The sequence below is a fragment of the Symsagittifera roscoffensis genome, chromosome 1 (assembly GCF_963678635.1).
Source record: "Symsagittifera roscoffensis chromosome 1, txSymRosc1.1, whole genome shotgun sequence".
Classification (NCBI taxonomy): Eukaryota; Metazoa; Xenacoelomorpha; order Acoela; family Convolutidae; genus Symsagittifera; species Symsagittifera roscoffensis.
In genome coordinates this window covers 43,338,436-43,362,888 of record NC_087062.1, presented here as the reverse complement: position 1 = coordinate 43,362,888, position 24,453 = coordinate 43,338,436, and the positions used below count along the sequence as shown (strand labels likewise).

The 24,453-nt window shown below is 32.6% G+C and overlaps 2 protein-coding genes across 3 annotated transcripts in view; both read right to left on the bottom strand.

The window, feature by feature from the left end:
- The window catches only part of LOC134844800 (inhibitor of nuclear factor kappa-B kinase subunit epsilon-like), a 572,416-nt gene that overhangs the window by 264,940 nt on the left and 283,023 nt on the right, over positions 1-24,453 (bottom strand). The window lies entirely within an intron of this gene.
- LOC134856753 (uncharacterized) lies at positions 21,712-23,957 on the bottom strand. Its single transcript, XM_063873027.1, has 2 exons — positions 23,661-23,957; positions 21,712-23,152 (listed from the first exon to the last, which is right to left on the bottom strand). The coding sequence occupies exons 1-2, from the start codon at positions 23,756-23,758 to the stop codon at positions 21,784-21,786; spliced, it is 1,467 nt and encodes a 488-aa protein (XP_063729097.1). The 5' UTR covers positions 23,759-23,957; the 3' UTR covers positions 21,712-21,783.

Genomic DNA, 24,453 nt, shown 5'->3' with positions numbered 1-24,453 from the left:
TGTCCTTTAAAATCTTGTTTTTGTGCTATTTGTTTTTGATTTGGATAAGGTTTATTTAGCTGACATACTATACAATCATTGCATAACACTTTTATCCAAATTGGTGCATTTGGGAAATAAAAATTTTTGTGTAAAGTTTGAATATGTTTTCTCTGATCCAGAGTGTCCTTTAGTATTTTGTGTATGTGAAATGTTAAAAGCTATTAGTATCATACTTAAAGGGAGACAGGGAACTTTAGAATCATTTAATTGATATTCTAGAAGGTCTGTGTTTTCGTTAATTGTTGTATTATTAAATTTTCGCAAATATCGGAGGAGTGTTTTATTTCTTAAAATTGTGGTATCTGCTTTTACGGGCTTAGTTTTGTATATGTGCCATGATTTTAGTTGTCTAATTACTGGGTCAAGATTTTGATATTGTTTTAAGAGTTCAAGTGTAATTTTATCTGTTGGAGGGAGAAAAATATTTCCAATTTCTAAATTTGATAGGGGAATTGTGTCAAGTGGTCAAAAAACTTGATTTATTGTGTATTTTGGGTCATTTGTTTGTGGTCCTCAAAAATTTATTTTATCAGTTAAATCTTCTTTTTCAATTAATGGAAAAAATTCTATTTATAATAGTGTTGTTTTATTCGCTTTTGTTGGGTGTTATTTTTTATCCATTGTGAGTATGGAATTGGTTTGAAATTTGAGGTTCATAGTAGATCAACTTCGTAGTGATTATTTTGGCAATCTTAGTAAAGTGGGAAATGTTGTAGGTTATTTATTTGTGATTGGTCAATGTCAGTTTTTACTGCATATTTGCATTCTATTCGGGGTGATGTTTCGTCTTTTGCAAGGTAAAATTTTTTATTTTTTGGTATTTCAACTGTAGTTTTTCGTGTAAGTAATTCAGGTGGTGTATTTCGACTTAATGTATCTGGTAATGCAAGATTCTTTCCTGCTGTCCAAACTATATGTAAGTTTGGAAATTTCATTAGAATTAATTGAAATCTATAAACTCGGTGAATTGTGTTAAACGTCGTGATTGTTCATCTAGTGGCATTTGATTGTATGCACTGTTTATACCTGCGGTTGTAAAGTATTTTTCTTTTACTTTTGTTAAGATAACTTGTATTGGTTCAATAGGCCAATTGCATTTCGATTCGTCAATTAGTGAATTGAGGTATCTAGCGTCTAAAACTATTTTTAATGATTCTCCTTTTGCTAGAATGATAACAGGGTTAATAAATGTGTTACCTTTTGGTTGTTCTTCTTTATTTACTGGTGAGATATTTTTGTATTGTTCTAAAATATCAAGTAATCTATTTACTTTGTCGTGTAAATGAATTGGTACTTTACTAGCTCTTTGTTTTTCAAAAACTGCGTCAGGTTTTAACGGGAGATGTAGTGATGAACTGATTTTCCCAACGTCAAATTTTGATGTTGCGTAGACTGTTGAATATTTTAACAGCTGTTTTGCTAGTTTGTCAAATTCAATTTGTGTAATTTGTGAGTGTTCAAAATTAAACATCGTTAAGAATTTTTGTTGTTCTTTTGGGTAATTTGTTATATTGAACGTTGGTTTAAAATATGGTGTTTTTGTGAAATAATCTGTGTTTTTCTTTTCATTGCTTATTATATTATTTATGGATATTTCTTCGTCAAGAATTGTGGATTGGCAAATATCTAATAATTGGAGTATAGTATTTACGCGGTAGGCTACTTCATATATGGGTGAGATTGTAGCGTTTGTTGTTACTTGATACGGTGTATTGTTATACACGTGTAACGAAATGATGTCGGAATTCGTGTTTTTCAATTATTTTATAGATGAGATCGTGATTTTGAAAAACTTGTGAATAGGTTTAAATTCAAAACCTGACATAAAAAGTTGTTGTTTATTTTGTTTTTTATCATACTGGTGAACTTGTTTTATTGAAAAGTTATATATATTTCCTGATTATGGTTTCAGGTGTTTCCGTTGTTGGTTATAAATTGGATAAAATTTTGAGAAGACTGGTGGTTGTTTGTTTAATCTTTGAAAAAATGTTAGAGCTGTATTTTTTGTTTTTGTGTTCTTATCTTTGATTAGTATTTTACTATTTAAGATGTAGATTGTTGGTATATATTTTGATATAAATGGTATTCCAATGATATTGTGCTTAAAATCAGTAATATGACATGTTTGTTTAAATGGTTTGTTTAGAATTTTATTTTGTTCCATTGTTCTTGTTAGGAGAAGGAATAATTGGATTTTTCCATATTTACTAATGTTGATCCTTGTGCTGTTGCTAGTTTACTAGAGGTTGCAAGAGGCGTTAACTTTGGAAGTAATGTTTTGATTTAATTCCATGTGGGAATATTAGTTTGATCAATTTCAAGATCTGGTGGTTGAAATTCTTTGTTTCTTGGACTTTTTAAGAGAAATGGTATTGTCCAAATTTTTTCTCTGGATTGTTCTTTTTGTATATTTTGATAAATATGATTTGTGTTTGAACATTTTGTTTTGTCTTTTTCATTGGGTTTAATTACCGTGTTAATTTCGTTTACTTCTTGTGTAGTTTGTGTAGCATCGATGGGTTCAATATAATAATTGTGAAGGAGTTCCAATTGATTTTCATATATATGTGATGTAAAAGATTGTTCATATATGATAGGTTCATAGTCGTTTTCGACTGTTATCATATTCACGGAGACGGTATTTTCTGTATCACTTTCTGTATCTGATGATTCACAGTTTATTTGATTTAGTTGTAGTTCGTTACTTCCTGTGTCATCAATACCTGGGGGGTCTGATGTTGTTTCTTCATTTGACTGTACTTGATTATTATGTCTTTGATGTTTTGGTGTATTACTTCTGTATCGATGTTTAGAATTATTATAATGGTTATTATTCCTATGTGGTGACTGGGAATAATTTCTATATTAGTTATTATAACTTGAATTTCGATTTTGTGAATTGTTCCGTGATCTGTTTTGATAATTTTCATTTGATCTGTGATAGTTTGATCTGTTATACGAGTTATTTCTTGATCGGTTGTTCGGGTAATTCTGATTTCGATTGTTCGAATAACTTCTATTTCTATTATGTGAATAGTTTCTATTCCTGTTGTATGATGAGTTTCGTGATTGATTATTCAAATAGTGTTTATTTCTTGGGTTTGATTGGGAACTGGATCTAGAAACAAATTGTGTTGCATTGGAATTTGATCTCGAATAGTTATTTCGACTATTTGATCGAGTATAATTTTTTTGTGAAGAATTTTGTGTGTTTCTTCGTTCTGGTGATCTTCCTCTATAACTTGAGTTCAATGGTGATTGATTCCTTGTGTAATTGGTGTTGTTCGGAAGTGGTTTTCCTGAACTGTTATTACTATATATATGTTTGTTTGGTAGACTTTGATCTTTTTTCATATATTGATAGAATGATTTATTTGGTTCTTTATGCTTTTGAGGTTTATTCTGATTATCTTGTTGTTTTTGTCTACATTCGGAAATACTGTGTCCGTATCGTCGGCAATAATTACACCATTTTTTGAAGGATGGTTTGCCTTTAAAATTTGGATGTTTTTCATAGATATTTAGTATTTCAGTGATTTTTTCAATTAGGTCTGCATCTGATTCCTGTATGTTATTTATTTGTGTAGTGTTTGTTTCAATTCAATTAACATATTGTAGTTTTAGATTTTCTGTTTCTTCAAATTTCATTGTGATTTCCGCTTGCTCTAGTTTATCTACTAGTTTTCGAAAATCTAAATCTGGCTCTCGAATTGAGGAAGGGTGAGATGCTCTTTTTTTATTGCTATCTTCCTTAATTGAGGTGTTAAAGTCATCATTAAAATTTCTGTTATTTTTGTGTTTTTATAGTCATGTGTATTAAGTGAATATGCTTTTCGAACTAGTGTTTCGATGCGTACTGCTAATTGTTTGATGGTTTCATTTGGTAATCTGCGAATTTCATTACATAAAACTCTTTGGTGTTGTTTATTTCTTTCGGAGCCAAACATTTTTGAAAATTCTTGTGTAAATCTTTTCCAGTCTGATTTTATTTCTATTGGTAATACTGAAAACTTTTTTTGAGCTGCGCCATCTAAGGTTGTTTGTATCAATGCTGTGCGTCTATGTATCCAATTTTGATGTAGTGGCGTATTCATTGGTTCATTAGTTCAGGTCCTATATTTAAAATTAAATTTGCTGTTACTGAATTTAAATAATCTTCTACAGAATATTCAGGATCTGTTCCTGTAAATACCATCACTGGTTTATTGGATGTTATTGATGATCCCCCATGAGGTATGGATTCATTGTCATCTGTAGTGATTCTGCGGCATTTGGCATTTGCGAAAAATTTGAAAGTTGATTTTTTGTTATTTCGTGTTGCTGAAGGTAATATGGAAGCGGTATTTCATTTTGCATTTGAGTTGGTTGATAAGAATGCATTGACATTGGATTTTGTGGTTGTATTGGTTGAAAAGATTGTGTGTTAAATGGATTTTATATATGCATTTGTTGTGGATGTTGTACATCTGTTGGGTTTTGTGGGTAAATTTTCATATTTCGAGATGGTTGAGATTGTCGTGGTCTTTGTGTGCAATATTCTTTAGTATATGGTGCAAAAATATCTGGTTGGTAATAATCATCTTCATCGGATGATAAATAGTTTGTATTAAATGGTGTATATTGGTTATTTTTATTTTGTTGGAAGAATGGGTAATTTTCAGTATAATCCTGTGTAGGTCGTGGATTATCTGGAAAATTTACCGAATTCGTCGATGTTTTCGCGAGATTCCAATAATGAGAACATACGTGATTTAAATTTTGTGTATTTTTTCGGAGAACTTGATTTGTTCTTTGTTTGTGAGCATAATTATAATTATGTTCTGCAAAGGTGTTTCCTGTGAATGATTTTCGTGTTTTTGACGGTACTGTCATTGGTCTATATGTTTGATAATCCATATGTGAATATTTTGGAGCAACCGAAGGTTTAACGGTTGATTGTAAGGTTACTTGTGCCAGTGAAGTATTTGTATTTCTTGGTGTTGTTAAATTTGGGTGTATTGGTGAAATACTTTGTTGTGTAGTTGTTGTTGTTTGGACAATTTCTTCATTTATGAAGTGTGATGGTGTTTGAATATCTTGTTGTGTAAGATTTCTAGTTCCATTAGGGTTTTCATTGTGTATGACGGTCGAATTTAAACTGTTATTTCGTGTATCAGGTAAAAATGTATTGTAGTTTAATGGTGTTGCATCAATGGTTAGTGGTATTACTTTTACATAATCTCTGTGATAAGATATTGTACTTATTGCTTGACTTGAGACAGATTGTGGGATATTTATAAATGAAGGATGAGACCATTCAGGGTCCCAAACGTAGTCTGATTGTTCTGTAATGGCAGTGTCATCATTTGAATTTTGAGGTCTGAAATTTTTTCTTGCTTGTGAAATTAAGTCTAAATTATGTGTGAAATAATCTATTATAAACCATGCCAAAATTTTTTGTAAGTCATGTTTAGTGTGTTGTGAAACATCATCTTTAGTGAAATTTCCTTTGATTATATGTAGCAAAGTTGAAAAAAATGTAATTTCATTTCGTACTTTTGTATGTTTGGATGTTTCAGTTGGTGAGATGCTTTGAAATTCTGTTTTTTCTAATATAGAGATAGAGGTATATATTATTGCGAAAACTTCATTAGTGAATATAGAGTTTGCTCTTTGTGAGTTATGATATTGTATGCTTTTGATATATTCTAGAAATACTTTTGAAAATTCTAATTCAAGATCATCTGTTTGAATTACATATTTATGATGATTCGTATTTGGTGTGCTGAATTCTATGGTGTAGATTCCATATTGTTGTGTTAAGTTACATATATCTTTCAAATAACGTTCAATTATTTGTCTTTTGATTTTTATATCTGGGAATTCTGCTTTGCATGGACTGATTCCGGGTTCAAACAAATTTACGAGTAAATTCTTGCAAAAATCATGTTGCCCTCTATTATCGGGTGCATCTATGAGGAAGGGGTAAACCTCTTCGTCATCTGGACTATCGTCACTTTGAGTGTGGCTCATTTTTTCGTTTGATGACTGTTAATATGTAGCTATCGATGTGTCTAATTGGTTGATTCCAATTATACAGGTGTATTGGTTTGTGTTTGTATTGCTTTTTATTCTTCTTTTTCCTCTTTTTGATGAATTTGAAGTTGTTTCTGAATCGGAAAAATATAATTGATTGTGAATGGGACAATTTTTATCAATCGATTCTTTTAATTTGTAGAGTTCATCTAAACTGCTGGCTTCTGATTCAGAAAATGCGTTTCTTTTTTTTTGAAAATCTTTTTCGTGTGATTTGTTTTTGTTTGTTTATAATTTTTCTTTTTATTGTTTGTCGTTTTGTTCTAATGTATTGAACTGTTTGTGTATGGGGTGTGATTACAAGATCGTATTTTTTGTTATCTATTTCACAGTTGTGTAAAACGATTGTTTGCTTATTTCCTAGATTTTTGACATAAGGTTTAGGATGAGGGATGCAAAAAGTTGTTAGGTATTTCTATTTTCTTAGACTGTTAGTCCTTACGATTTTTTGGTTAGCTTAACCTGGGTCTTTTTATTTAGGGTTGGAGAGAAAAGATTTTGATTTTGACTAATGTGTCTTATTCTACTTAATTCTTGTGGTAATATTGGGTATAAATTATATGTTGGTTCACTTAGGGGTGCTTGTCGCTGAACTGGTTCTAATGGTTCGGATAAGCGAGCGTGTCGTTCTTCAAAAGTGTATGGGTTATCTTGGAAAGAAATTCGTGTGGATGTTTGGGGGTTTTGGGTAGTTGTAGGTATTGTCGGGTTTTCTTGGGATGATGTCGGTGAAGACTGACTGTGTGATTGTTGGTTAGCAATTTTTGAAGGTATTCTGATTGATTTTTCCTAGTGAAAATTTTTTTGTTTATTGTAGTATTTTTCAAGGAAAAGAATTAAAAGGATTGTTGCTAGGGCAAGTGTGATTATTGCCTTTTTTTTGTTTATTGTAGTATTCTTCAAGGAAAAGAATTAAAAGGATTGTTGCTATGGCGAATGTGATTATTGCCTTTTTTTTGTTTATTGTAGTATTCTTCAAGGAAAAGAATTAAAAGGATTGTTGCTAGGGCGAATGTGATTATTGCCTTTTCTATACATTTGCACATTGTCAATATTAGGGATGATAAAAATGTTATAAAAATTACAAATAGTAAAAAAATATCTGTTCTACTAAAAATTGTTCGTATCATTTAAATAAACTTTGGGTTATCGTACCTGTGAATATGGTCAATGATATGGAAAAGTTGGAGATTTTTTTCAAATAGGGAGTAGAAAATTAAAAAAATGTTGCAAAAAATGATTAAAATTATTATAAAAGCTTCAAAGGTATCAAAAAGAAATATGAATAAAAGTTTAAGTATTGTGAAAGAGTTTATGAAAATGTTGAAAATTGTATTTTTAAAGATATTGACTGATCCAGAGAAGAGCATTTAAGAAATGGTTTCTAGGTCGAATAATTTTTGTTGTTTGGGGCGAATTTCAAGTGTGATCGAGTTATTTATTGATTTTTTGACAAGTGGGTTGAGTTTTGTGAAAAGTTGTTGGGGGATAATTTTATGGTGTTCGAAAGGTCCTCTTTGCTTTATTTTTATTTGTCAGGTGATCTGCGGTATTTTTGAAATTTTTGTACTCTAGGCTAAATTAATACTGTCGTATTTTTACTTTAGGCTAATTTATTTTTTTTGGTTGGGGGGTTTTTGAGGTCTAAGTTGGGAAAATATTGTTGATCTTTGCGTTATTAGATAAGGGAGGGTTATGATATTATGATGGTATTTATTTTAGTTGTCAAGTCTGAGTGGTTTGCTTATTTTTGACCTGGAGGTTGTAAAGTTATAATTATAGATATGCCTGGAGTTTAATATCTTTCGTCTAATTGGTTGGTGTTATAGTTATAGAAGGTGAAGGATTGAATGAATCCTATTGGCTAAATTTGAACTAGAATTGTTGCGTTTTTTGTCAGCATGTTATTTTGAAAAATGAAGATTCAATATGATAGAGAGGTGCGAGGATTTTAAAATTAAAGTTGTTTTTCAAATTCAACTTTCTTTAATATTTTAGATTGTGGGATGAATGTTTTGTAGTTTTTACGTGGTTGATTTCTAAGTCGTGATGACTCTCTATGTTTTGATTTCTCGACTTGTTCTTGTGGTAAAATTTTTTCTACCATTTTCCTATTTTTCCTTTCTTTTTGAGGTATTTTTTGATCTAGTTTTTTTTGTATTGTTTTGGGCTGTAGTTGGTTTTGTATTTTGTTTTCCATGATAAATGTCTTTTTGTTCATTTATTTCTTTTTCCGTATGTGGGTGATTTTGAATAACTTTTAAACCTGTGAAAGAAAATAATTGAGTTAATTCGCGTAGTGCGTACTCTTTTGGGTAGTAAGGCAATAGATTGTTCCGATGTTGAACAATTTCTTTTTGGTTTGAATCGGTGATTTTATATGTTACGTCAGTGGGTTTAGCAATTATTTGGTATGGTCCTTTGCAAAGGGGTTGTAAATTTGTAGAAATTCCTTTTTGTGTATTAAAATTAGGTATTAAGACAAATGTTCCAATTTTTAAATCTGAGGCTGGTGTAAACGGGAATTAATTTGTTCGTTAATGTTTTGCCTTTGTAACAATTTTTTTTGTTACTCTTTGGTAAATTTCATTGTGTTTTTTATCTCTATTTAAAATCCATTGGGTGTGTGTGCCGGAGGCTAATTTAAGGATTTGTGGGTGATGAAAATGATCTTCATCATGCGTGTGTAAAGGTAGGTTATAACAAACTGAGTCTTTATTTGGTTGGCAATAACCTTGTGCATTTTTATGAGAGATTGCTGTAAACATAATTGGCTTACGTGGCTTTTGATTAAAAACCATTTCGTATGGTGACATTCCTAGAGTTGTCGTAATTTGTGAATTATATGCTAAGGGAAATAATTTTACATCTGCTGACCATTCTGTGTATCTTGTATCATTTCCATTTATGATACATCTAAGATATTCTTGTAGTGAACGGTTCATACCTTCGACTAAACCGTTTGTCCAAGGTGCATGAGATGTACGTGGTTTATGTTTGATGTTATATAAGTGACATAGTGTGATGATTTCATTATTTATGAATTCTGTACCGTTATCTGTAACTAAGATTTCGGGTAATCCGAATTTAGCTATCCAGTGTTCATAAAGTGTTGTGTAAGCATGATAAGCATTACAATGTGGTACTGGGTTGAGTGCTACATAATGTGTAAATGCATCAACAATAACCATAATGTAGGAGTTTCCTTCAGAGGATGGTGAAATTGGTCCTCTTGTATCGAATGAAACACAATGGTTAAAATTTAAACTTTGTCCTTTAAAATCTTGTTTTTGTGCTATTTGTTTTTGATTTGGATAAGGTTTATTTAGCGGACATACTATACAATCATTGCATAACACTTTTATCCAAATTGGTGCATTTGGGAAATAAAAATTTTTGTGTAAAGTTTGAATATGTTTTCTCTGATCCAGAGTGTGCTTTAGTATTTTGTGTATGTGAAATGTTAAAAGCTATTAGTATCATACTTAAAGGGAGACAGGGAACTTTAGAATCATTTAATTGATATTCTAGAAGGTCTGTGTTTTCATTAATTGTTGTATTATTAAATTTCTTAAAATTGTGGTATCTGCTTTTACGGGCTTAGTTTTGTATATGTGCCATGATTTTAGTTGTCTAATTACTGGGTCAAGATTTTGATATTGTTATAAGAGTTCAAGTGTAATTTTATCTGTTGGAGGGACAAAAATATTTCCAATTTCTAATTTTGATAAGGGAATTGTGTCAAGTGGGTCATGGAGGTCAAAAAACTTGATTTATTGTGTATTTTGTGTCATTTGTTTGTGGTCCTGATAAATTTATTTTATCAGTTAAATCTTCTTTTTCAATTAATGGAAAATTTTTTTATTTATACTAGTGTTGTTTTATTCGCTTTTGTTGGGTGTTATTTTTTATCCATTGTGAGTATGGAATTGGTTTGAAAGTTGAGGTTCCTAGTAGATCAACTTCGTAGTGACTATTTTGGCAATCTTAGTAAAGTGGGAAGTGTTGTAGATTATTTATTTGTGATTGTTCAATGTCAGTTTTTACTGCATATTCGCATTCTAGTTGGGATGAAGTTTCGTCTTTTGCAAGGTAAAATTTTATATTTTTGGGTAATTCAACTGTAGTTTTTTGTGTAAGTAATTCAGGTGGTGTATTTCGACTTAATGTATCTGGTAATGCAAGATTCTTTCCTGCTGTCCAAACTATATGTAAGTTAAGAAATTTCATTAGAATTAATTGAAATCTATAAACTCGGTGAATTGTGTTAAACGTCGTGATTGTTCATCTAGTGGCATTTGATTGTATGCACTGTTCATATCTGCGGTTGTAAAGTATTTTCCTTTTACTTTTGTTAAGATAACTTGTATTGGTTCAATAGGCCAATTGCATTTCGATTCGTCAATTAGTGAATTGAGGTATCTAGCGTCTAAAACTATTTTTAATGATTCTCCTTTTGCTAGAATGATAACAGGGTTAATAAATGTGTTACCTTTTGGTTGTTCTTCTTTATTTACTGGTGAGATTTTTTTGTATTGTTCTAAAATATCAAGTAATCTATTTACTTTGTCGTGTAAATGAATTGGTACTTTACTAGCTCTTTGTTTTTCAAAAACTGCGTCAGGTTTTAACGGGAGATGTAGTGATGAACTGATTTTCCCAACGTCAAATTTTGATGTTGCGTAGACTGTTGAATATTTTAACAGCTGTTTTGCTAATTTGTCAATTCAATTTGTGTAATTTGTGAGTGTTCAAAATTAAACATCGTTAAGAATTTTTGTTGTTCTTTTCATTGCTTATTATATTATTTATGGATAATTCTTCGTCAAGAATTGTGGATTGGCAAATATCTAATAATTGGAGTATAGTATTTACGCGGTAGGCTATTTCATATATGGGTGAGATTGTAGCGTTTGTTGTTACTTGATACGGTGTATTGTTATACACGTGTAAAGAAATGATGTCGGAATTCGTGTTTTTCAAATATTTTATAGATGAGATCGTGATTTTGAAAAACTTGTGAATAGGTTTAAATTCAAAGTCTGACATAAAAAGTTGTTGTTTATTTTGTTTTTTATCATACTGGTGAACTTGTTTTATTGAAAAGTTATATATATTTCCTGATAATGGTTTCAGGTGTTTCCGTTGTTGGTTATAAATTGGACAAAAATTTGAGAAGAATGGTGGTTGTTTGTTTAATATTTGAAAAAATGTTAGAGCTGTATTTTTTTTTGTTTTTGTGTTTTTATCTTTGATTAGTATTTTACTATTTTAGATGTAGATTGTTGGTATATATTTTGAAATAAATGGTATTCCAATGATATTGTGCTTAATATCAGTAATATGACATGTTTGTTTAAATGGTTTGTTTAGAATTTTACTTTGTTCCATTGTTCTTGTGGGGAGAAGGAATAATTGGATTTTTCCATAATTTACTAATGTTGATCTTTGTGCTGTTGCTAGTTTACTAGAGGTTGCAAGAGGCGTTAACTTTAGATGTAATGTTTTGATTTAATTCCATGTGGGAATATTAATTATGTTTGATTCTGCTCCTGAATCAATTAAAAAATCAATTTCAAGATCTGGTGGTTGAAATTCTTTGTTTCTTGGACTTTCTAAGAGAAATGGTATTGTCCAAATTTTTTCTCTGGGTTGTTCTTTTTGTATATTTTGATAAATATGATTTGTGTTTGAACATTTTGTTTTGTCTTTTTCATTGGGTTTAATTACCGTGTTAATTTCGTTTACTTCTTGTGTAGTTTGTGTAGTATCGATGGGTTCAATATAATAATTGTGAAGGAGTTCCAATTGATTTTCATATATATGTGATGTAAAAGGTTGTTCATATATGATAGGTTCATAGTCGTTTTCGACTGTTATCATATTCACGGAGACGGTATTTTCTGTGTCACTTTCTGATGATTCACAGTTTATTTGATTTAGTTGTAGTTCGTTACTTCCTGTGTCATCAATACCTGAGGGGTCTGATGTTATTTCTTCATTTGACTGTACTTGATTAATATGTCTTTGATGTTTTGGTGTACTACTTCTGTATCGATGTTTAGAATTATTATAATGGTTATTATTCCTATGTGGTGACTGGGAATAATTTCTATATTGGTTATTATAATTTGAATTTCGATTTTGTGAATTGTTCCGTGATCTGTTTTGATAATTTTCATTTGATCTGTGATAGTTTGATCTATTATACGAGTTATTTCTTGATCGATTGTTCGGGTAATTCTGATTTCTATTATGTGAATAGTTTCTATTCCTGTTGTATGATGAGTTTCGTGATTGATTATTCAAATAGTGTTTATTTCTTGGGTTTGATTGGGAACTGGATCTAGAAACAAATTGTGTTGCATTGGAATTTGATCTCGAATAGTTATTTCGACTATTTGATCGAGTATAATTTTTTTGTGAAGATTTTTGTGTGTTTCTTCGTTCTGGTGATCTTCCTCTATAACTTGAGTTATATGGTGATTGATTCCTTGTGTAATTGGTGTTGTTCGGAAGTGGTTTTCCTGAACTGTTATTACTATATATATGTTTGTTTGGTAGACTTTGATCTTTTTTCATATATTGATAGAACGATTTATTTGGTTCTTTATGCTTTTGAGATTTATTCTGATTATCTTGTTGTTTTTGTCTACATTCGGAAATACTGTGTCCGTATCGTCGGCAATAATTACACCATTTTTTGAAGGATGGTTTGTCTTTAAAATTTGGATGTTTTTCATAGATTTTTAGTATTTCAGTGATTTTTTCAATTAGGTCTGTATCTGATTCCTGTATGTTATTTATTTGTGTAGTGTTTGTTTCAATTCAATTAACATATTGTAGTTTTAGATTTTCTGTTTCTTCAAATTTCATTGTGATTTCCGCTTGCTCTAGTTTATCTACTAGTTTTCAAAAATCTAAATCTGGCTCTCGAATTGAGGAAGGGTGAGATGCTCTTTTTTTATTGCTATCTTCCTTAATTGAGGTGTTAAAGTCATCATTAAAATTTCTGTTATTTTTGTGTTTTTATAGTCATGTGTATTAAGTGAATATGCTTTTCGAACTAGTGTTTCGATGCGTACTGCTAATTGTTTGATGGTTTCATTTGGTAATCTGCGAATTTCATTACATAAAACTCTTTGGTGTTGTTTATTTCTTTCGGAGTCAAACATTTTTGAAAATTCTTGTGTAAATTTTTTCCAGTCTGATTTTATTTCTTTTGGTAATACTGAAAACCATTTTTGAGCTGCGCCATCTAAGGTTGTTTGTATCAATGCTGTGCGTCTATGTATCCAATTTTGATGTAGTGGCGTATTCATTGGTTCAGGTCCTATACTTAAAATTAAATTTGCTGTTACTGCATTTAAATAATCTTCTACAGAATATTCAGGATCTGTTCCTGTAAATAACATCATTGGTTTATTGGATGTTATTGATGATCCCCCCATGAGGTATGGATTCATTGTCATCTGTAGTGATTCTGCGGCATTTGGCATTTGCGAAATTTTTGAAAGTTGATTTTTTGTTATTTCGTGTTGCTGAAGGTAATATGGAAGCGGTATTTCATTTTGCATTTGAGTTGGTTGATAAGAATGCATTGACATTGGGTTTTGTGGTTGTATTGGTTGAAAAGATTGTGTGTTAAATGGATTTTGTATATGCACTTGTTGTGGATGTTGTACATCTGTTGGGTTTTGTGGGTAAATTTTCATATTTCGAGATGGTTGAGATTGTCGTGGTCTTTGTGTGCAATATTCTTTAGTATATGGTGCAAAAATATCTGGTTGGTAATAATCATCTTCATCGGATGATAAATAGTTTGTATTAAATGGTGTATATTGGTTATTTTTATTTTGTTGGAAGAATGGGTAATTTTCAGTATAATCGAGATTCCAATAATGAGAACATACGTGATTTAAATTTTGTGTATTTTTTCGGAGAGCTTGATTTGTTCTTTGTTTGTGAGCATAATTATAATTATGTTCTGCAAAGGTGTTTCCTGTGAATGATTTTCGTGTTTTTGACGGTACTGTCATTGGTCTATATGTTTGATAATCCATATGTGAATATTTTGGAGCAACCGAAGGTTTAACGGTTGATTGTAAGGTTACTTGTGCCAGTGACGTATTTGTATTTCTTGGTGTTGTTAAATTTGGGTGTATTGGTGAAATACTTTGTTGTGTAGTTGTTGTTGTTTGGACAATTTCTTCATTTATGAAGTGTGATGGTGTTTGAATATCTTGTTGTGTAAGATTTCTAGTTCCATTAGGGTTTTCATTGTGTATGACGGTCGAATTTAAACTGTTATTTCGTGTATCAGGTAAAAATGTATTGTAGTTTAATGGTGTTGCATCAATGGTTAGTGGTATTACTTTTACATAATCTCTGTGATAAGATATTGTACTTATTGCTTGACTTGAGACAGATTGTGGGATATTTATAAATGAAGGATGAGACCATTCAGGGTCCCAAACGTAGTCTGATTGTTCTGTAATGGCAGTGTCATCATTTGAATTTTGAGGTCTGAAATTTTTTCTTGCTTGTGAAATTAAGTCTAAATTATGTGTGAAATAATCTATTATAAACCATGCCAAAATTTTTTGTAAGTCATGTTTAGTGTGTTGTGAAACATCATCTTTAGTGAAATTTCCTTTGATTATATGTAGCAAAGTTGAAAAAAATTTAATTTCATTTCGTACTTTTGTATGTTTGGATGTTTCAGTTGGTGAGATGCTTTGAAATTCTGTTTTTTCTAATATAGAGATAGAGGTATATATTATTGCGAAAATTCATTAGTGAATATAGAGTTTGCTCTTTGTGAGTTATGATATTGTATGCTTTTGATATATTCTAGAAATACTTTTGAAAATTATAATTCAAGATCATCTGTTTGAATTACATATTTACGATGATTCGTATTTGGTGTGCTGAATTCTATGGTGTAGATTCCATATTGTTGTGTTAAGTTACATATATCTTTCAAATAATGTTCAATAATTTGTTTTTGATTTTTATATCTGGGAATTCTGCTTTGCATGGACTGATTCCGGGTTCAAACAAATTTACGAGTAGATTCTTGCAAAAATTATGTTGCCCTCTATTATCGGGTGCATCTATGAGGAAGTGGTAAACCTCTTCGTCATCTGGACTATCGTCACTTTGAGTGTGGCTCATTTTTTCGTTTGATGACTGTTAATATATAGCTATCGATGTGTCTAATTGGTTGATTCCAATTATACAGGTGTATTGGTTTGTGTTTGTATTGCTTTTTATTCTTCTTTTTCCTCTTTTTGATGAATTTGAAATTGTTTCTGAATCGGAAAAATATAATTGATCGTGAATGGGACAATTTTTATCAATTGATTCTTTTAATTTGTAGAGTTCATCTAAACTGCTGGCTTCTGATTCAGAAAATGAGTTTCTATTTTTTGAAAATCTTTTTCGTGTGATTTGTCTTTGTTTGTTTATAATTTTTCTTTTTATTGTTTGTCGTTTTGTTCTAATGTATCCAACTGTTTGTGTATGGGGTGTGATTACAAGATCGTATTTTTTGTTATCTATTTCACAGTTGTGTAAAACGATTGTTTGCTTATTTCCTAGATTTTTGACATAAGGTTTAGGATGAGGGATGCAAAAAGTTGTTAGGTATTTCTATTTTCTTAGACTGTTAGTCCTTACGATTTTTTGGTTAGCTTAACCTGGGTCTTTTTATTTAGGGTTGGAGAGAAAAGTATATCGATTCCGAAGAATGATTTTTTACTTTCTCGTGGCTAGTCTAAGCTAAGGTGTTAACTTACTTAATCTTACTTAGGGGTAGTGATTGTGTTAAAGGGTTGGAGAATAGTAAATCGATCCACAAGGTTCAGGTATAATTAGAACCCAAGTAGTTCGTTAGATACTATTTTAAACTTACTAAGTCTAAGATCTATCCTGGTTCTGGTAAGAGGAGGGTTCAAGTGAATGATGAATAACCGAAGTTCTTCACTGTTTATCTTAATTTGAATGGTTAGTTTTATTAAAAAATTTCTATTAATCTTGGGTCTTTTGGAAGGGTTGGATAGTGAATCGACGTTTGAGGTCGTGAGACACTTGCTAAGTGGGTGGGGGAGAACAAAATTGTTCTTTTTGATCCAAGGATAGGCCTTGATGATCAGGTTTTAAATTTAGTGAAATAGAAAATTAATTAAGATCCAAGGATAAGCCTTGATGATCTGATTTTAAAATTAAGTGAATTTAAGTTTAAAATGGTTTAAATTTATTTAAGAAAAAGATTTAGTATTTTATTGATATTATTGAGCCTATGGTTGCTGTTATGTTTAGGTGATGAAGCTGAGACAACAGATGATTTATGATTAGTAACAATTTATTGTCATGCTACTAATTTTTATTTTCATTTTCAATAAATATTTTTCAAATATGTTTTATATAAGACTGCAGAAATTAAGAAAACGATCTGAGATCTTTTTATCAATCGTTATTGTACATTAATAATTTTGTTTAGCGCCTGAAATAATCATGAAGATTGACTTCAAAATTTTATGTTTGCAGATGAAAATCTAAATTCATTGCTAATAAGATTCTAAATATAAAAGTTTGTGTTGGCTTTTGCCGTACAATCATAAAACTAAATGGTAAGTTTCTACTTTGTCGTATGTCGTCTCTTGTTCGAGGTCTTCTTCCAATTCCGGGTAGTTCTATTATTGTTCGGAATATTGGCTCTGATCTATTGAGTCGTAGAGACATTTCGATTAAATTATTATCGTATAACATTTTGAAAAAGTTTGTCTAAAGTCTAATCTATTTTTGGTTAGCTCTAAGCTGTTAAGGTCTTATTCGAGACTTATGGTCGCACCAGATGAGTTAAAACCGATGTGGTTAACTCATAGAGTAATTTCGGATAGGGTACACCGTCTGCTCGTCCCGCTATCTTATTTTCGGCCGGATAGATTCGTGCAACTTCTTAGTCTAATACCGATCCTGATATTACTCTTATACTTTCTAGTCTCAGGGTGTTTAACTAGTCTCTGCTAGGCTCAATGATTCTAGGGTATACTGGTTTGTTGCGGCTGCTGAAGTTCTCTTGGAGAGACAACTAATTTCTAAGTTCAATTCAAATCTCTCTGGTGCTGAAATTACAAGTAATTTCAGCACTTACAAATAAGTGGGTTGTTAGTTAGATGGTTTATGATTGGTTAATATTAAATACTTTACAGTGGTAAAATATCCAATTTATCCAATCATAAAATATAGTTTAGATCAGGTTCCAGTGTGTGTGAGAGAAATAGAGTAAAGCTTCATGCAAATATCTTGCTCGGATGCAAAAACTTCTTGGGCTGTCTCCCATTCGCCCGCCTTTTCTATTTTAATAGTTGTTTTTACTCTGCAGTACATAAATGTCCAGACATCCCCGCAATACATATTCACTTCTATTTAAACCCAAATACTCCTAAAAAACTGATCCCTCCGAACTTTGAGGCTTGAGGATCTGAATGATCCGAGCGGACAATGATACAAACTTTTTGGTGATTACAAAAAAACAGCTCCAAGGTGCTTGGCAAAGAATACTGCGCAGTTGCAACCGAGTTTTCTTGGTACGTCTTTCTGCACAGTTGAAATTCTTTTAAGCAACCAGCAGCATATTACGCCCGCCATTATTTTTAGAGGCGCTGTCGTTTTTCAATTTTAAGCTCGGACACCTTGCTCAAGTTGTCTGTCTGTGCAATATGAAGCTGACATACTTTTTTTCGACCAAAAAAACTATATATTCGTGGACAATAAACGCTAAAATATTGGGTGCGTTTTCCCTGGCCCTTCTTGCTTTTCTCGCCCAAAAAGCGCAAATCCGGCGCGCATCATCGAAAATTGAGTTCAAGTTTGTTTATTTTGACGGTTCACGGGATATGCTTACAGTATAAAATTTATACCCAAAGTTATTTTAAAAAAATTGAAATTTCAATGAGCTCATAATTTAAATGAAATGTGCTTTAAGTTACTTATACTTTATGCCACTTTGGGGCCCAATTTCGACGTGATATTAAACAAAATTGACGCTGAATTGCGCCCCTTGCAATGAAAATGACCTATTTGTTTAAAAAAATGTACAACCCCTCAATAATTTTTGACCCCCGCAAATTACCTACTAAAGAGCTCGTGAAAAGCAAATTAGTTCACGACAGTTGGTTTGTTCTTAATGCAAAACTTCATTGCATTATAGCAACATTAAGCTTTTTTTGTTACTCAAAGGTATAGGGTGCAGTGTTCAGATGTGCAAACACTTTCACAATAATGACAAGACTCGTATCAAACTTTGTGTTTCCTTTAAAATCAAGAAAATTGATCAAAGATGATTTTTATACACAATTTCAGCATAACATCTAAATTTACATCTTTTGAACGTTTCCCAAATTCAACCAAAATTATAACTAAATTTTCTGACTAACTACACAAACAATAGTGTTCATACGTTTGCTCTACTCAACATATTTTGAAAGACTTTTGGAAAAAAAATATAAAAATATATATATCCATTCTTTTCCATTCCCATTCCCTTGTCAAATTCGTTTCCAATTCCCTTGTAAAATTATCCAAAGAGGCGAAACTGAGCATCGGAACACTTGAATATCCTACCACTGATACAAAATCATTGACTATGACTAAAATCAAATGAAAAATAAGAAAATTAAAAAAAACCTTCAACAAATTGTTTTTGTGAAAAAAAAACAATAAAATCGCAATGAAAACCCAAATTTTTTACACTATTAAAATCCTAACAAAGAGCTTCCAGATTGCTAGAGAAAGCCAAATTTTTATTTAAGTTTTTCATGTGGAACTAATTTGTCTAAATTCGATGATCTAAGCTAGCCGAACATTTGTGTTATGTTAACGCCAGATGCGCCATATTTTTGATGGAAATGGAAATTGAAAGTGGTAAAAAAAGCCAAACATGCCGAGCAGAAACCCTTCATGCAAAAGATTCAAAAAATATTGTAAGTCAAAAAATTTTCAAGGCCCTTTTCCTACAGAATACACATACGCACACAGTTTTTCTTGGCCATCAAACGACGCAAAAAGAAGCCACTATACAGACATAAAATTGTGCGCCTATCCAGTGCACAGTTTGGGCTTGTAATGATTTTTTGCCTACATTCGAGCGAATAAAGCGAGCAGTCTTATTTTAAGTGAATTTAAAACAGTAAACATAGCTTTACAACGTAAAACTTAGCTTTAAAATGTAAAACATAGTTTCAAACGTAAAACTTAGTTTTACTCGAGTAACGTAAGTTCACTCTGAGTATTTTAGCGCTTTTTTGAAATTCAAAATTCAAAAAACTGCAAAAAAAAATTATTTCCTCAAAAATTGTTTTTCAATTTGCTTGTTTTACTATGACTGTTGAATATACATAACTACCAGTTGTTTTTGTTATGTATAGCTAGTAATGCGATCTAATAACGTTCGTGATAAATGAAAATTATCAAATTGGGCTAAAAATTGATAATTTTTTTAAATGTAGTTTTGGTTGCTTTATATAGCGTTTTCAGTGCAAAAATTTGAAGAAAACAAATTTTATCATTTTTATTTTATTATCTTTTTAAAATCAATTGTTGTCATTTATGCCTAATTCAATAAAATTTCAACGCGCTTCTATAGTTCTATCATCACACGACCTAGACGAAAAATATCAACTTGAATAAAAAGTCTGAGAATGGAATTGGAACATTCTGTGCTACTTGCATAGCAACTGGCTATCCTTGTTTGAATTTGTTTTTGTTTTGTTTCATGTTTTGTTGAAGAAATTTTAGATAAGAATTATTGAATTTCTGTTTGAGAAATTATTCAAAGTGTATAATCCTGGATTCCAGAGACAAATCTTCAAACATGTTCCAAAATGTAAGTGGATTCCGCTCATAAATTCCGCGGACTCCGCGTACTGATACCTGTGACGTAAATTTTGTCGGCACGTTTGATTTGCTGCGGTTTCCGCAACAAGCAAATAAAACCATTTGATCTGGATTGCGCAACTGTGAGTGGATTTCGCAAAAAAAAAAGTGGAATCCGCAAAATTTAAGTGGAATCCGCAAATGCAAATAAAAGATATAATTTGAAGCGCTACATACATAGAAATATGTAAATGGAATCCGCAAACAAAAAGTGCATATGTGTTCTTATTTATTTGTGGATTCCACAAAGTGTTCCGAATTCCGCAAATGCTGTTGCGGTTTCCGCAAATTTGCCTATTTTTGGAGCAATTTTGAGCGGTACACTGTTTTAGGTATTTGTTTGTAGAATCCAAAATAGCAAAGAAGGTCAAAAAAAATTAGCAATGTTGTGAATATTACGACGAATCTGATTTTGGCCTGTTGCATTTCTTGACCAAAAACAATGTGAGCGACTTTTTTCAAATGCTCGAGCAAAATAACCACTGGAAAATATGTAAGATTTGAGCGGTTTGAGCGGTTTTTTTAGACAATTACGCTCAAAATCTTGCTTCAAAATGAGCGGTTTGAGCGGTTTTTGAACGGTTTATCTAAAAAAACCGCTCAAAAACCGCGCAAGATTTGAGCGGTTTTTTCAGACAATTACGCTCAAAATCTTGCTTCAAAATGAGCGGTTTGAGCGGTTTTTGAACGGTTTATCGCAGATAAACCGCTCAAAACCGTTCAAATCTTGTGCGGTTTTTGAGCGGTTTTTTTAGATAAAACCATTCAAAAACCGCTCAAACCGCTCATTTTGAAGCAAGATTTTGAGCGTAATTGTCTAAAAAAACCGCTCAAACCGCTCAAATCTTGCTTCAAATTAGGTGAAAAATCTCGACTCGGGTTACAATGCACAGAATGCACAGTTTGGCCTCGTAAGGTTTGTTGAGTCTAACAAATACGGAAGTATTTTCAGTGAATCAAGTAAAAATATCTTTGTGATTCGAATTGATCCAAGAAATCTAACAAAAGCTGTATTAACAAATTTTCCTAGGTGTTAAAACTGTATGACTGATTTATAAGACTTTCTTAAGGGATGGACTTTCAAAAAAGTTTCCGAAGAAATGGGTTTTCTGAGCTTTCCCATATCCCTAAAACAAACCGAGTTCGATGCAAGCAAACTTAAAAAGCTCTCGCCTCGAAATCCGGACATAAAAAGCGTTTTTAGGCCTTTTTGAAACAATTGGCTAAAAAACTGCGTTTTAATGGCGCGCGCTCTCCCCTCGAAATTAGTATCTATTAGCACCGGAGGCGCCTTTTGAAAGCCTTCAAGGTCAGTCTGCAAAAAAGGGATGTCTGATAATAGTACAAAGGGGCACCCTTTGGCTCGGTAACGGATCGAATCCCTGAGGGGTGGGGGGCGTCCTACTCGCCTCTAAATCCACTACTGCCTGTAAGGTAGATTGTTCATGCAGGATAGAAGGGCATAGGGTAGAATGATAAATGGTAGAATGAAGAAGAGCAGAATGATAAAAGGTAGAAAGAAGCAGGGTCGAATCTTTTGCTGCCCCCTCGTGAGCATACTGAAAAATTGAAATGCTTTCAAATAACAATTAGCTTAATATTAAAAAATATAACATTATTATGTATACAGTGAATAGCTTTTCCTTATAAAAATTGTGGAACGAATATTTAAATTGGTACTATGGACAACACAGTAATTGATAACTTGGACCTTTTTGATGTTTATTAGTTTAATGAATTATATCCTCTTCGTGATTCTTGAGCTCTATTCTTTCGTCCTATCTCCACTTCGTACAAAAATGATGGAACCACTCCAAGAACAAACAGAGAGGTAAGAATATAGAAAGGCACGTCGTAAGAGTTCAAGTGTTGGTACAAAATTCCGACGCAATTCATAGTGATGAAGGTAAGGATTCCCGCAATTGATAGTTCAAGAACCACTGCAAAATCACGATGCTTCTTCAAAGTTTCCTTGATCAAGAAAAAATCAGCGGTATTCAAGATGGCTCCGCTAAAACCTAGAGAAAAGAAGTAAGCGGTCTGGTAATACTGGTCGGTAACGAACAAACTAATAGCTGTACTGACAAAGAAATAAATTTTTGCTATTTGACTCAGCCGAGCTGCTGAAATAACATTGTTAGCAGTTAGAATGCCAACAGAAACTCGCATAACTGCCTGAATAGAACCATTGATGATGAGGGCTAAAGCGCCTAAGTTCGCGTTTATGTCCAAAGATTTCATTCTGACAGGTTGGTGCACCATTATTGTATCATAAGCTGTCGCTGTTAAAACATAGGATGACGTTGCTAAAATATATCCAACATTTGTCAGCACGTACTTAACTGGCTTTTCGGCTTCTTCAGCCGCTGGTTCCTGTTGCATACTTGCTGATCGAATGCTCGTCAAAGCTATAGTTGGAACGTCTTCGTCATTTGATGTCGCATCGTTTTCTGCTTCATTGTTATCTGCTAGTTCGCCTTCGTTCCCATCTGTGTTGTTACTCCTTGGATTGGTGTGATGGTCGCTGTCTGGTTCGTCCAAAAGAGGTTCCATGTTGCTTAGTTTTTCGTCACGTGTCTTTATTCCAAGAAACTTTCGAACCGGAGGCAAAAGTGTGAACGCAAAAATGACAAGACTCAGATACATGATGGTTGTTAAACGCTGCGTCACTCGCCATCCGTAGATGGGTTTGACGAAGAAAAACAACATGCTAGCAGGTACGATTCCCAAGCCGGCACCCGCAAGCATGAAACCATTAAAGAGGAATATCTGGTTGTCTGTGAACATATAATAGAGTCCATTCCAGCAACTGACAAGCTGGATACTACACCCAAGTCCGACCATGATTCCATTTGAGATCAACATGGATGCATCATCGCTGGAAACCGAACTCCAGATGCTTCCAATAAGTAGAAGGGGTAGGGCCAGAGCGGCAATCGAGTAGGGTTTGAATCCTAGCTTGTCCAGGATGCGCTGAAAGATGGGTGCCGGGATGAGAGTGAGAGTGAAGGTCAGACTGTTGACCAAAGAAGCGAAGCTCGGGGTCAGGATGTTGTCGTCCAGCCACGCTGTTTGGAGAAGTCCAGTTGTATATCTAAACACGAAAAAAAACTTTAAGTTCATTTTACGTAACTGATTGTATTTATTAACTTTTTTGGTAGATTCCATGAAAAGAGGGGCGGATCCAGGATTTTCTCGAGGGGGGGTGGGGGCGGATTTTCGAAAAAATTTTGAAAATTTTGACTTTTTGTTTTAGGTCGACCAAATTGTTTTTCCGGGCTCCTGTAAAGCAGTAAAAAGACGCTGTTTGGGCCAAAACTTTTACGCCGCAGGCAAATTTTTGAAAAACAAACAGGTCAAAAAAGCCGTTTTTGGGCACTTTTTGGAAAATTTTGACAAAAAAAATGTTTTTTTTTTGGCGTGCGCTCCCCCTCAAAATTAGCGCCTTTAAAAAAGTTTTTAAGGTCGGTCGACCAAAAATGGATTTCCTAAAAAGTACCAAAGGGATGACCCTTTGGGTAGGCAGGGGGTCGAATACCTACGCCATTAGGATGGTGTTTTGGCCAGCTTTCTTGGAAATCTGAATAATGAGTTGTACTCACTGGATGCTTGGACATATTGAGTACACTCCAGCCAGCACAATAGCTACGTAATAATCAGACCAATCCGACTGGTAATCTCTACATTTCGCCGATTTCATTTTTTAGAGAAATTTAGAAATTTTAAATTCAAAATAAAGTTGCCAAAAGCACGATCTTAAGAAAAATTGGACTGTGTGACGTTTATCAGACGAGTGACTCGATGAAACCGGAACTGTGTGTTTACTTCGAATCAGCTTTGATTGAGTTCATGGTTTGAAGTCAATCTTTAGAACTACCTTGCCCTTTCCTGAACAAAAGAGACCCTTCAGCCATAAGGACAATCATGCTTTAATTAATACAAGTCAAGAACTTCAAATAAAGATGCTTTTAAAGGTCAAATATTTAATCAACTCAAACCTTTCATCATACGAAACTTCCTAGTGCGAAATGGAACAAAGCAAAGCACTGGAATCATGTCAAATGTTTGGAGTTGCCAGTTGCTCGATTAACGAAAAGTGTTGTTTGGGACAAAAAAACTGAATTATTTTGCGCGTAGAGCAGAAGGTTCTAAACACCAAAAACTCCCCTATAGAAATATTTTATCATACTACCAATCAATACCGGATTAAGAATAAGGGGGGAGGTGGGGCTACGAACTCCTCTTTCTGCAAGGATTCGACCCCATGCCGACCCAAAAACTCTCCCCTTTGTACTATTCCGAGATAGAAGGTTTACTATTCTAAAATAGAAATTTTTCTGAATCTAACAGTTATGTCAAATTTTCCAAAAATTGCGTTAAAACGCCTTTTTTGGC

What these genes read in the sequence shown, in the direction of transcription:
- LOC134856753 (XM_063873027.1), bottom strand. Translation starts at nt 23,758, where the DNA reads ATGAAATCGGCGAAATGTAGAGATTACCAGTCGGATTGGTCTGATTAT. An exon ending in TCAATATGTCCAAGCATCCA is followed by an intron (nt 23,153 to 23,660) that starts GTGAGTACAACT and finishes TTTCGTGTTTAG; the next exon opens with ATATACAACTGGACTTCTCC.